The sequence below is a fragment of the Quercus lobata genome, chromosome 5 (genome assembly GCF_001633185.2).
Source record: "Quercus lobata isolate SW786 chromosome 5, ValleyOak3.0 Primary Assembly, whole genome shotgun sequence".
In the NCBI taxonomy this organism is placed as follows: domain Eukaryota; kingdom Viridiplantae; phylum Streptophyta; class Magnoliopsida; order Fagales; family Fagaceae; genus Quercus; species Quercus lobata.
The window spans coordinates 86117858-86132982 of record NC_044908.1 but is presented as its reverse complement, the minus strand read 5'-3'; the positions used below and the strand labels follow the sequence as shown (position 1 = coordinate 86132982).

Here is a 15125-nt window from a genome sequence, read left to right as displayed (position 1 = left end):
TGTAGCGTTCCTTGGGACGCTGCGCGAATTAAATGCCACCGGTTTACTTCTGGGTATAAATGGGATAGGGGATCACTTCACTTGCACATGAACTCTCCTGTTCCCTTCAGAACTATATTTCTTCCATATCCGCGATCTCTCTTTCTAGTGCCACTGCCTCAAAGCAAGATGTTTGAGGCTTGGATAGGGATGAAAGGTCTCCGCACGCTTCAGAGGCACCGAATCCTCAAGGTGATATGGTATGGACAAGGATGGCACAGATTCAAGCCAGTCCTCCGTCTTGACAGGAGGAAGATGGTATTCCTCCTTCTTTTAGTCAAAATCCGAAGCAGGTTCTGGTCATGCCAGATTTTTGGTATGTCAGAAAAAGGAATTTCCGCCATCAGCGCCGTCTGCCTTGTAGCAGGCAAATTTTTGCGGGGGCTTCCCAACTTCCGGCTCCCTGCACCTTTTCTGTAGATGGTGTTAGCCTGAGGTCAGGTTCCCTGCACCTTTTCTGTAGCGGTGCAGGCCCCAAGTTGGGTTCTTTTGCTGCCTGAGTTATGGGCGTGCAAAAGCATGGAGGAGGAATAAGGTCTCGAGGCAGTAGCCAACCTCTCCTCTGTACTGCCTCCTCGGCTTTATCTTCACTCTCTTTCTTCGTTATTTACGTAGTTAGCTTCGATGTAGGTTTTGTTTTAACTTTCCATTGTACACTGTACTATTCCTTTGTCTTAATAAAATATGTGTCTATTTCTCTATACATATCTTTCTTCTCCATAACCACTACTTTATGCATGAATATTAAATATGAGCTTGCCCTTAATGATATTCTAGGTAGAGAAACGCCTTAACACAGATTCCTACTAGTTTAGACTTACAAATATTATCAAGCATAACAAGGTTAATCATCCATAAATTAAACTCTTGGAACTAACCGGGATAACGGCTGAGTGCTGCGCGATGCGTGCTAGAGCGATGTCCGAGTACGATAAACTCTAAGTAATTCGTCCAAGAGGGTAGCCGAGTAGCGAGGGGCTTTGGTTGTGCTTTTGGATAATATGTTGCGCCGTATCGCATCGACCCCTTTGATATTGGGGGATCAGAGGGTAGACCGAGGAATCCGCGCAATCAAGGTATTAACCCATCTGTTAACGCGGAGCTCTCTTCGGATGGATTTTGAGGTTTATGTGCCATAGTTTTTTTTTTTAAAATAGTTGGTTCCCCATCCAGGTAGTTGGTTTCCCCAGAGGCTTAAGTCCGAGGACTAAGCACTGCCTTGGTTCTGTCCAAAACCTAGTTTTCCTCATCCAGGTAGTTGGTTTCCCCAGAGGCTTGAGTCTGAGGACTATGCACTGCCTTGGTTCTGTCCAAAACCTAGTTTTCCACATCCAGGTAGTTGGTTTCCCCAGAGGCTTGAGTCCGTGGACTATGCAATGCCTTGGTTCTGTCCAAAACCTAGTTTTCCACATCCAGGTAGTTGGTTTCCCCAGAGGCTTGAGTCCGTGGACTATGCAATGCCTTGGTTCTGTCCAAAACCTAGTTTTCCACATCCAGGTAGTTGGTTTCCCCAGAGGCTTGAGTCCGAGGACTATGCAATGCCTTGATTCTGTCCAAAACCTAGTTTTCCACATCCAGGTAGTTGGTTTCCCCAGAGGCTTGAGTCCGTGGACTATGCAATGCCTTGGTCTGTCCAAAACCTAGTTTTCCACATCCAAGTAGTTGGTTTCCCCAGAGGCTTGAGTCCGAGGACTATGCAATGCCTTGGTTCTGTCCAAAACCTATTTCCACATCCAGGTAGTTTCCAGTCCGAGGACTATGCAATGCCTTGTTTCTGTCCAAAACCTAGTTTTCCACATCCAGGTTAGTTGGTTTCCCCAGAGGCTTGAGTCCGAGGGACTATGCAATGCCTTGGTTCTGTCTTAGTTTTCCTCAAGGTAGTTGGTTTCCCCAGAGGCTTGAGTCCGAGACTATTGCAATGCCTTGGTTGTCCAACCTAGTTTCCACACCAGGTAGTTGGTTTCCCCAGAGGCTTAGTCCGTGGACTAGAATGCCTTGGTTCTGTCCAAAACCTAGTTTCCACATCCAGGTAGTTGGTTTCCCGAGGTTGAGTCCGGGACTATGCAATGCCTTGGTTCTGTCCAAAACCTAGTTTTCCACATCCAGGTAGTTGGTTTCCCCAGAGGCTTGAGTCCGTGGACTATGCAATGCCTTGGTTCTGTCCAAAACCTAGTTTTCCTCATCCAGGTAGTTGGTTTCCCCAGAGGCTTGAGTCCATGGACTATGCAATGCCTTGGTTCTGTCCAAAACCTAGTTTTCCACATCCAGGTAGTTGGTTTCCCCAGAGGCTTGAGTTCGTGGACTATGCAATGCCTTGGTTCTGTCCAAAACCTAGTTTTCTCTTTGTGTGGGATCTTGGCTTTAGGGGAGTTAGCTCCTCAGCCAAGCCCCTAGAGTTTATCCATATAGTTAACGCTACCAAGTGCCTAGTTTGCTCTTTACAGGGGACCTTGGCTTTAAGGGAGTTAGCTCCTCAACCAAGCCCCTAGTCAAGAAACGTAGTCCCTAACAGAACTTTATACTAGAACTCTATAACCAACGGTTAGAAATAACGAAGAAACTCTATCGACCCACTTCCTATACCAACGCACAAGCCTTCCCACAGACGGCGCCAATTGTAAGGACGCGATTCGCGGCGGACCGTAACAGTGTCGGGTTCGCACGTAAAAAGGCCCCTAACAATATCATTTGTAGAGCGTGGGTTTGGAAGGCTAGGCCTTGATCGACAGGCGGTGGGTTTTTCGTGGTGTTCGTACAAGTTTCGGTTTTCCTTCACCCCTGGAGTCTTTCTCCTGGAGGTGGGCTGGGAGGCTCTAGTTTTTGGCCATTTTTCCCCAACCCCTCCTTTAGGTTACTTGTTTTTCCTTTTATATTCGCCTGCGTTCATTGTCCTTCGTCCACGTATAGGGTCAACCTTTCCAAGATTGATACTTGTCCCATCAACCCATATTCAAAGTCGTTGAGGGTGGTCGTAAAAGTCTAAGAATACGGCTCTGTCAGGTTCAGAGCATTGAATGGCAGTGATGGCAGCTTTCCCTGGATATTTTAGATCTTTCTCCCAAGTTTCAGTCCTATACCGCTTTTACCCCTCTTTCAGGGGGGACTTTGGGTTTGCCGAGGACTGAGCTGTCCTCGGCGGTATCCATAGGCTATTTTGTCGAGTTTAGGCTATAGCCCTCCTCGGCTTGGGCCTTCGGATTCTCCCCGGGTATATAGGCCTGGCCCATAAATCATTTGGGCCCCACACTATATAATCTATAAGTTTATATTTCATGCATAATTTTAAATTACAAAAACTTGCCATTTAAAAATTTTATTGATGACATAGTTATTGATTTTTAATTTTCTTGAAATTTTGCAAACATGGAGGGTATTAGAAAAATAAGTAATCTAATGGTGAATTTGTCAAAATTCACTTTCTATAAAAAGATATTGAATAAGGTTGTGACTTAATACTATAATCAATTTTGTAGCTAAATTTTGTTTTTATAAAATTACACTTTTCCACCTCTTAACAATATCATTAATTCTTTTAAGAGTAATGTTATAGTCACAAATTTTTCTATAATATTTTTACAAATTATTGAGATAGCAAATTCTAATTGGTTTGTATCTAAGCCTGCTACTTATATCACTTTTTTATTTACCAATAACCACTTACTATATTAGCAATTTATAAAAAAAGTTTGTAGTTCTAACATTTTCCTCTTTTTAAAGACCATAAATAAAAAAACCTATAGATCTAAAATTTAAAATAAAATATACTAGCCCAAAAAAATTAGTCCAATAAACCAATTTTACCCTCCCCCCCCCCCCCCAAAAAAAAAAAAAACCCTTTAAAAAATTTAAACAAAATAATTTGTCTTTACTTAGCAGCGGACACACATATCAAAGACACACACCCAAAAAAAAGAGAAAAAAAAAAAGCCACTCCCCCTAACTCTAAGTTCTGACTCTATTACATTGCCTCAAGTCTAAACATAGCTTGTAAACTGATCTCTCAGCTACTCCAAGACAGATTTGATGTCTTTCTCTGAGGTTTCAACATAAAGTCCAACACAACTTTAGTGATCATGGTGCATGTTTGGAACAATAGACCTCTCAAAGATAAACAATATTGGAAGAGGTAGGAAGCCCAAGGAATTCTCTCTTTAGTATTTTTCTCTGTTTTGTGACCGCCTTCCTCTCTCAATAACTTGGACTGAATTTCTATTTAAATAGGTGTAGGGTTTTGGGGGAAAAATTTGCAGAAATGCATATTTTTGGAAAAATATTAGCAAAAAAGCATGTGTAGGAAACTAATTACTCCCTCCGTCCCACTTTGTTTGTCCTGTTTGAAAAGTCAAATTTTTTAAGGAAACATCATTTATTATCTTGTCTACCTTTTAAAAATGTATAAGTTTCCAAAACTACCCTTAAATAAATTTATCAAAAATTTGGATTATTAATAAAATAGGGGTATAATAGGAACATTAATAAATTAATGACTTTTATTTTTAGAAACAGGACAATATTTTGGGACATCCTAAAATGGAATAGAGGACAAACAAAGTGGGACGAAGGGAGTAGTTAGTTAGACTGTTTCTTTTTTTTTTTTTTAAATGGAACTTGATTTTCTAAAACTCGAGTTCCAAGTTTTTTCACATGGAACTCGAGTCTAAGAAACTCGAGTTCTGTACAAATGGAACTCGAGTTTCTTAGACTCGAGTTCTACCTTTTTTATTTTTTGGTCCATGTCAGACTTCATTTAAAGAGGGAATGGGTTGGAAATCGAGTTTGTTAAACTCGATTTTCAAAAACAGTCCAACTAACTAAAATGTTTCATCCGCATGCTATGTAGCAAAAAAATTTCTAAAAATCTACTATTTGGCAAATTTTGCCGGTTTTTGGGGTTAAAACTTAAATGCCTATGAAAAGCCCGTGGAAAGCCAACTCGATGGGTTTCTAAAACAGGGTTGCTCGACCAAGAGTTTTGTGAGTTATGGCTAAAAGTTTATGTCGAAAATCCCAGTTTTTGTCGATCTATCAAGTCTTCATTATTGACTAGGATCATACTATATACATATATATATATATATATATATATATAATTACGAATAAATTTATCATAGAATTAGTCATTACTAAAAATCCCAAGAAACTCAAAACTCCAAATACAACTCATAGAGGTCTCTCTCACCACAACTAACACTCCATAAGAATAATTAATTCTCCAAAAATTGATGTGCCTAAGACCAAAGTTGTTTTTTGTCTCTCTCTCTCTAAAACAACCAGAAAGCCACGTGTCTTTTTGTGTGTGAGGTTTGACATACCTTATCATAAAAAAGACGAAAGGTTGGTAAATGGCACAATCAATGTAATAAGGAAAAAAAAAAAAAAATCCAATGTTGGGCACACAGGAGTGGGATTTCTAAGTATTGATTCTATGTAACAAATAACATCTGAACTTGGTGCACCTCAAATTCAACTAAAATATTATAGCATCCACGTAAAATTCAAGCAACGTATTATATCAAAGCAGCAGGGCAGATGACACTGTTGAGTCTAGATTTTAGGTTGGCAAATCGTGAACAAAAGTGGCTTATATTAGTCTTTGAAGTGTATTTTTTAGACAAGCATATCAAAGATTCAAGTTTGATAGCCTTCTATAGCTAGTCAATCAATCAAATAGCCAAGATTTCGATCAATCAAGCTCATTTTGCATCAATCGAATGTTTCAAGTGAAAATCGTGAGTTCAATCCATTTAGCCCATCAAGTGACTACGGTTTCACGCATCTAAGCCTAAAGTATATAAGAAAAACCTAGAGCAAGTTAAAAAGACTTTTAGAGAGCTACTGATCACTTAATCATGATCTTTCCACTACATTTATTTTTATTTTTTAAAATATTGGTATTATTCACTTAACCAAGAGGCAAGAGTTGTTCATAAATGAATCTGTTTTCAGAGTCTAATTTCTGAGAAGGTACTTGATATTAAATGATACCATGTCAACGGTATCAAAATTCAATAAGTGTGAGACATGTCAATAAAAAAATAACTACCCTATTAACAAATGAAAGACATGCATTAGTAAATAGTTATTTTTACACACACATCTCTCATTTATTGAGTTTTAATACGGATGATCGTAGTATCATTTGATACAAAATATTTTTTCCTTATTTCTAAACAAAACAACAAACACCAATAAACCATGAATGCAAGTATCAAAATATTCTATCATTTTTGAGTTTGGAATAGGTCTAATGTCCAGTGACACAAGACTCATTAAAATTATAATATATACCTATTTTTAGGCATATATTACCATCTCAAAAGATCCGGTGCACTAAGCCAAACTGTCCCGATCATTTTCCTTTTAACATTTGTAAAAAGTCCAGTATTCTAAGTCGGTAACCAGGACAAGTTTGTCGCATTCTCATTCCTCAGCGTACTAAGTTACTAACTTTTATGCACAACCAATTCTTAGCAGTTCGATTTTTCTACTGGTGGGACCCACTCTTTGTCTGGCTATAAATTAAAGCCATTCACTTGGGCCAAGATGTAGAGGATACATGCATGCTTTCAAAGCATTGTTTTGAGGAAAAAAAAAATGATGTTGAGTCTCTCACATATCTTTCTATTTCTTCTGGTAAACATATCAGTGGTTGAAGTACTGGGGGTTGATAAATTTAGCAGAGATGACTTCCCACCTGACTTTGTGTTTGGTTCTGGGACCTCTGCTTATCAGGTCTGTTTATTAATTAATGGTTTTATATATACAGTCTTTTCAATTTTTTTTCTTAAACATAACTTTATTATTATTATTTGAAGTGTTTATTTGTTTGTTTTGTTATTTCATTACTAAAAGTTGTAAAGAATTGATGATTTCTAATAGATAATTAATATTCTCTCTATTTCTTCATATCCTTGAAAAAAATGTTTATATATATGAAAGGTTGAAGGTGCAGCAAATGAAGATGGGAGGGAACCTAGCATATGGGATTCCTTTTCCCATTCTGGTAAGCTTCTTTATAATTAGTATAGTATTTTGAAGTTATATTCTAATCATTTCCCCCCCAAAAAGTAAATTAATGTTCTATTATACAACTAACTTGGTTAATATGTAGTAACATTTTTATGAAATAGTTTATTCCCTGGTATTTGTTTATTAAATAAAAATGAGATTATTTGCATTCAAATTGATTAGTATATCAAAAGTACTATTAGTGCTCATAAGAGTCCCATTTTTCAAGTGCTTGAAAATCAAAATCTCATCTATTCCATATAAAGCGAATGACTATATATCACTTGGATTGATAAAATTAGAACTGAAATGAGATATATAGCAAAATGGGTCAGAATTTTTTGACCTGACCCGAACCTGATTTTTTGACCTGAAACAAACGGGTTGACCCTTAACCTGACCTGAACTCGAACCATTTTTTTTTTTTTTGGTAAAAAAATAGTAAAATTAAGACAATGTTGGTTTAATTGTTTGTTGTGAGTTTTAAGGAAACAATTGATACATCTACATAATTCCATGCAAATTAATTAAAAGATGAATGGTTGAGCATTCTGTAATGAGTAAAGATTTTTAGATATCAAATAGCAAAGTACATGTCAAGATAATCTAGTTACAGTAGAGTTAAAAATATAAATTTAAAATTGTAAACATGTGTGAGACACATTCACAAGTGTGAAAATAGTGAAGCCAAAGTATCAAATTAGCATGAATTATGAATACTTAGACCTATTTTTTAACAATTTATGTCCAAAATAAACGACTTTTCAAAATAAATTATGATATTTCCTAGAGTGTTTGTTGCTTAACAATGATATGATATTCATAAAAGAGATCATGTATAAATAAGTAAACAATCAAACTTTAATGTATATCTCAAATTGAAATAGAGTGCCAATCACAATTGATAATAGATTATAAAATTAATTTTCAAGATTGTAAATTTCTTATATGTTTTTATTTTTTATCAAATGAGTTATCCAATAAGTCATTTGTAATTTTGTTTTATATTTTGGAATGTTGATATTGTGTAGAAATAAAACTTGTGTATTTGTTTTACTTATCTTTGTGTTATTTTGTTTTAGATAGCAATGTTAGGATTTGTATAATTTTAAAATTATTGAATAAATATTAATAAATTTAACTGGGTTCATTCTTGAAATAAATAGTGAATTCAAAGTAACGCATTTTACATCAAGTAATTTGTTGCATGACTTTTCAAATGGCAAATACATGTTGTTTTCATTAAAAAAAAGAAAAAAAAAGATTTCATGTGAAAAATACGGGTCAACTTGACCTGAACTGCAACCCGAGTGACCCAAACCCGTTTTTAACCCGCTTCAAATGACCCGTTTTTGATCTGCAACCCATTTGACCCACAACCAGATCGACCTGACTTGCTCATTTTGCTATGTCTAGATATAATTAAGCTAAGTCTATTTAGAATCTTTTCTCAACAAAAAAAAAAAAGAGTCTATTTAGACCCTATTAGAGAAGAATAAAATAATTTAGAGAAGTAAGAGAGAGAGAGAGAGAGAGAGAGAGAGAGAGAACACAAGAGTACATGGTTTCAACTTGACGGCCTACGTCCACATGATAAAGAGCTAGGATTAGCCCTACATAGACTTACAATATATTGGGACTTTTGGGCCATTAGATTAATATAAACCCAATATCTTTAGCAAACCTCTTGGTTGATTTTTAGGTGGGAATTAATCAACTTTGCGCATTAACCAATTATGAATTTGAATTTATTTTCAGTAACCAAAATATACAAGTCACCAATAATAATTAAAGTGTAGCGAAGTAAATAACTCAGTCAACTGGTGATGAAGTGGAAAACCTAAAAAAGCAATATTCATAGGAAAAACCCTAGGGGTTAACAAAAACTTTTAAATTTTTCAGGGAAAATGCATGGAGACAATGGGGACATAGCATGTGATCAGTATCACAAATACAAGGTATGTACAATAATTCTTTTCTGAGGACTATTTGACGTGGATTATAGATTATTTTATCCCCTGATTGGTTTGTGTCTAACAAGGTGTGTGTAAAAGTATTTATCCATTAATATATTACCAATTGCACAAGTAGTATTTTTAACTTTTTAAATTTGAGTTAGAGTGGAAACATGATCTAAACTTAGCACCACTTTTTATAATACCATGATAAATGATGAATTGTCCCAAATACTTAAGACGTTAGAAAATTGTAAACCATAATTATAACAAAATGAAACTGTTCTGCATGACAATTGTTCATTCCTTGATTGGCTGTGCTCTGCCTGATAGATACTAATTATACGACCCATGACAAAACCAACTAATTATATGCTCATTTTATTTTAACCATCCAGTAATATGACTATAGGAGTGTGGTCTGTGTATGATAAGGTTGATCACACACATGCAGGATGATGTCCAGCTCATGGTGGACACAGGTTTAGAGGCCTATAGATTTTCTATCTCATGGTCAAGACTTATTCCAGGTATGATCACAAATTTCTTTCATTAACTGAACAAGAAGTGATTTAGTACTTTTTCTCATACTTAAGTTGCTTATTTTCTAATGTTTCAGATGGAAGAGGACCTGTCAATCCAAAGGGTCTACAATATTACAACAATCTTATCAACGAACTATCCAGCAATGGTTACTGTCCATTCCAATCATATGTGACAATAGTACAATTTTCTCAATTTGATAGAGTCTTCTGTATGCTAATTTGCCCATGCCTTTTTTTCTGCTGTTGTCTTTTGTTTCTTGATCAAGCAGGAATCCAGCCTCATGTTACATTACATCACAATGATTTCCCACAGGCACTGGAAGACAAGTATGGAGGATGGCTTAGTCGAGAAATGGTGTATGGTTCTCATCCTTCATATCTATTGTAGACAACTATTATGCTGGAGTGTATATATCCACATTCTGTGTGGTAAGAAGAAATCCTGGCAAGGAATGTGATTTAATAATCTAGATGTGGATGCAGGAAAGACTTCACGGCATATGCAGATGTCTGCTTCAGGAATTTTGGTGACAGGGTGTTACATTGGAGTACTATGAACGAGGCCAATGTGTTCGTAATGGCGGGCTATGAATCGGGATTTCTGCCACCTGAACATTGTTCTCCTCCATTTGGCATTAATTGCACCAGAGGCAACTCCTCAACTGAGCCATACTTGGCAACTCATCATATCTTGTTAGCACATGCATCAGCTGCTAGATTATACAAGGAAAAGTACCAGGTAATATCGAAGCTATTCATTTCAAGTGGCTTGGTCAATTTAATGAATTAATCAATGTTATGCCTTAACTATATGATGTTCAAAAATGAAGATCATGCTTGGGTTTTTCAGCCTGAAGAAAGAAGCACCCTCTTTTCAGTACCTTTGTGTCTTTGTTCTAAACTTTTAGAATAACACATACCAAGGGGAAAAAAAATATAATGAAAAATTGGGAACATATATATGAACAAATTGAGTGCCGGCAATGCAGGACCAGCAGCATGGATTTATAGGAATCAATCTCTTAGCTTTCTGGCTTCTTCCTCTAACAAACAAAACTGAAGATGTTATTGCCGCTCGAAGAGCCATGGACTTCCAGATTGGTTGGTAAGTTACACATTCACAAACAAATTGAACTTACATGCTGTCATCTCATTGTGGCGTCTATGAAGTGTAATGTGAATATGGTATAGCCCTAATGCAAGTAGTCATTACAAAGTTTGAGATTCTTTTGGTTTAGTTTTTTTTTTTTATTGTTTTTTATTGTGAAAACATCTGATTTTTTAATTTTTGCATTATAAGCCATATATAAGCAAGGTTCGGAATTCTTTATATTTTAGGCTATCATGATCTGATTGGCATTGCAGGTATGCAGATCCCTTGGTTTATGGAGACTATCCTGATGTAATGAAAAAATATTTAGGCTCAAGACTTCCAGCCTTCACCAATTTTGAATCAAATCTGGTTAAGGGTTCATTTGACTTTCTAGGATTAAATTACTATAACATGTTGTACATCAAGGATGACTCCAGCAAACTAAACATGGACGTTGGAGACTTTGATGCAGACATGGCAATAGAGTTGACAGGTATATTCTATTATATATAGACTCATCACAATGGGGACTAATTTCTCCAGTGATTAGATTACCTTCTAGCCTTTCTCAGCTTACCAATTCAACTCTGTCTGTCTGTTGTTGAATTTTACAATTTGGGCTTCATTCTATTATTTTATACATGATGGTTCTCAATAAATTCACCATTGTGTAACCGAGTATTTAGAGATGAAACTGAAGTAGCATACTACTTGTCCTATTGTGCAGCTATTCAAAATGATATATCAGTAAATAAGGTGAGAACATGAACATAAAATGCAGAGATGGTTTACTTGTAAAGGTCATATCGGTGTAATACTAATTAGCCTATTTGACTCAGTTTTCGATTGAGCCTTGGGGTTTGCAAGAACTGCTGGAGTATTTCAAGCAAGCTTATGGAAATCCTCCTATTTACATTCATGAGAATGGTCTCTCTCTCTCTCTCTCTCTCTCTCTCTCACACACACACACACACGTGCACTCATGCACAAAGAGTTTGTTTGTATGTGTGCTTCTTGCTCCGTTAGAACTGAAGAATCATTCATCAAAGTAATGCTAGAGGTCATTTTGATAGAAATATGATTTTTAACATAGAATTTTCTTATCATGATTTTAGTCCTCTTAATATAAACTTCTTTATTTTAAAAGTGACTCTTGATTCCTCATTTTGAATCACAAATATTAGGTAACTACAGAGCGCATAATAAGCCTTTATTGGCAGGTTTAGTTGCAAATGAGAAGAAATTTCTTTTACTTTATCTTCAATTTTAATATTTGTAAAAGCTTTCTCTAGTTTTGGTATATGGACTTGATAGATGGACATAGAAATATACAGACTACCATCACTATTTGGCATTTTATAATACATTATCTGAAACAACAATCAATTGGTAGCCTGCATAGAGGGTCAATATCCATGAACTAAATGTTTGATAGAATGTCAACTGTTTTACTCTAGCTTTCAAATGTTTGCACCATTCAAAGTAAAAGTGATCAAACAATGAACAAATGAGTTACTTAAAAAAATAAATCCTAATTGAATCTTTCATATTTTCTTCCATTTCCCTCTCAAATACCATTTGTTCTAACTTATGATTGCTGTTCATGTTAGGGGGTATTTAAGTTCAAAATCCAATTTTATTCTCATTTTACGTGATCCTCTGCTCTAATTGAGAAAAAAAATCTTTTTTTTTTTTTTTGGGTAGGGAGAAACTTAATCTTTGTTGTATTGTTTTTGCAGGATACAGAGCACTACACAATTCATCATTGGAAGATGAGCCAAGGGTGAACTACTTGCATGGACATATTGGGGCTTTGCTTAATGCACTGAGGTATGCCCATTTTCTATTGATTTCTGTTTAAATATTCAAAAAAATCTAAAATTATTTTAAATATTGCCTTCACTATAATCTGAGTGTCTGCAACTCTTGACATCCTGATCCTATCTCAGTGGTCACATCGCAGATTAGGGAGATCACACAGAAGTGGCTCAAAATACTAATAGAACCTAAAACTTAATACATCAGAAGAGTTCTCTAACTGTCTCTTGTCCAATACCAATAACACAAGAAGATATTTTTACATTTCTCTGCACAACACGTGGTGAGGAGAGAAAGTTCATAAACTGTTGTCTAATTTGCCAACACTAAATTTAACAAACTTATCACCTAAAGTCTCACTTAAGAAACATAATCATCACAATTAATTCCATTTCATACACTTGTAAAACTAGATTGATGGATGATCTGATATGTATATTCCCTCATGTTTTCCTTAAAACTAAGTTAGCTGTCATCAGCTAATTTATACATTGGAGAGCATTATTATAAGTTTCTAAATGTTTCTTTGCATTGATATATGGTTTTTACTTCTTTGACATAATTCCCCCTTCTTTTTCTCTTTCTCGAATCTAATTTTGGAAGGAATGGATCAAATACGAGAGGCTATTTTCAATGGTCCTTCTTGGATTTATTTGAGCTATTGGGCGGCTTTGAATCAAGCTATGGCCTGTACTATATAGACATGGATGACCCGGATTTAAAAAGGCAACCAAAGCTTTCTGCTCATTGGTACTCCCATTTCTTGAAGACTAAAGGTGTCAGTTCAGATGGGTTTACCAAACTTGAGGAGAATTTGACTGCATTTTCCCATGCTCACTTCTCTCGGTAGATTCTTCCATTCCTTGTTGCATAATGGTGTGCTAGTATACCTTGCTGCTGCTGTTTATTGTTTTCTAGAAGTATATTATTTACCAATATCCTACTTCGGAGCTTAGTTTTTTCAAAAACTGTAATAAATATCCTGTAACCTTCTTCAGTTTCAATTTCAAATAACATAATTCAGGTTTTTCCAACCTCATTCAGTCAGTCACATGTGCACGCATGCATGCACACAGAAAGTTTTCAGTCATTTGTTTGAAGATAAAATGTTTAGAAGTAGATCTGCTTTCATAAGACAGAATGGCAAAGCTAATCAAACTGTCGGAGGAGTTTTAGTTCAACTTTAACTGTTAGACAGAAATTAAATAGTCATATATGAATGAAGATGACTTCAAATTTGTACAAGAAGAGAGACATACTGAACTAGTGAACTCTGTTACAATCCTTTCTGTTACCAGATGCAAACAAAGCTTTTGGGGACAGCTTTTGGGTGATGGAACAAACAAGTAATAATTTGTTGGACAAAGAGACTCTTCTCTCTGCTGTTCTAGGATTTGAAAGGAACGGACTAAAATAAGCTTGGACATTCTGTTAAAGCATTAAAATCAAGCTTGAAATTCTCTGATTTTTTATTTTTTTATTATTATTTTTAAGTTCAACTTGAAATTCATTCGAAATTAAACAAGATAACCATCCTATCTTCCACATGAAATCCTGATTTAGATGAGACAAGTTATAATCTCATGTGGTAACTATCAATTTCAAGAATGCATATTATCCATCAAAACTTACATACAATACTGATACAACTTTTCATATTTGTAGCCAGATTAAGTATTCAAGCCCTCCAAGCTTCGGCCAGTGCTTCTTAGTTATTGTAGATCATATCTTAAGCCTTTTTTTTTTTTTTTTTTATAGGACATATCTTAAGCCTCGTTAACTACATATTGCCTCATGGACGGAGCCACTCTGTCTCAAATTTTTTTTTTTATTTTTATAAATATTAGTATATGTATAGGTACTAATTATAGCAATTGTATTCTATAAAATTATATTTTATCACTCTTAACAATATCATTGATTCTTTTAAGAGTAATGCTATAGTCATAAACTTTTCTACAACATTTTTATAAACTGTTGAGATAGCTAATTCTTATTGGTTCAAATCTGAGCACACCACTTACATCACTTTTTTATTTACTATTAACTACTTACCACATCAGCAATTTGTAAAAAAGTTTGTAATTCTAACATTTTCCTATTTTTAAAGACCCTAAAAAAATCTAAAATCTAAAATCTAAAATAAAATATACTAGCCCAAAAAATTAGTCCAATAAACTAATTTTACCCCAAAACAAACAACTTAACTCCTTAAAAAATTTTAAACAAAATAATTTTTCCTTACTCAGCAGCGGACACATGCATCAAAGACCAAAAAAAAAAACCCTCTTAGCGGCTTAGTCACACAGAGCCAGCAAACAGAGCCCCTTCCCTTAACTCCAAGTTTTCGCTCTGTCACTGCATTGCCTCAAGTCTGTATATCACTTGTAAACTGGTCTCTCGGCTACTCCAAGAATTCTTAAAGATTTGATGTCTGGCTCTAAGGTTTCAACATAATTCCATCACAACTTTTAGTGATCATTGTGCGTGTTTGGAACAATAGATCTCTCAAAGATGAACAATGGGAGAGGTAGGAAGCCCAAGGAATTCTCTCTTTTAAGTATTTTTCTCTGTTTTGTGACCGTCTTCCTCTCTTAGTAACTTGGATTGAATTTCTGTTTAAGTAGGTGTAGGGTTTTGGGGTTAAAACTTAAATGCCTATGAAAA

General features: G+C 35.4%; 1 protein-coding gene across 1 annotated transcript; it reads left to right on the top strand.

Annotated features, from left to right (window-relative positions):
• Positions 1–6631: 6631 nt before the first annotated feature.
• Positions 6632–13346, top strand: LOC115989488 (beta-glucosidase 11-like). Its single transcript, XM_031113180.1, has 13 exons — positions 6632–6771; positions 6979–7042; positions 8950–9005; positions 9457–9532; positions 9622–9693; positions 9817–9904; positions 10031–10286; positions 10537–10652; positions 10913–11133; positions 11368–11396; positions 11480–11567; positions 12380–12470; positions 13062–13346. The coding sequence occupies exons 1-13, from the start codon at positions 6634–6636 to the stop codon at positions 13306–13308; spliced, it is 1542 nt and encodes a 513-aa protein (XP_030969040.1). The 5' UTR covers positions 6632–6633; the 3' UTR covers positions 13309–13346.
• The last annotated feature ends 1779 nt before the right edge of the window (positions 13347–15125 follow it).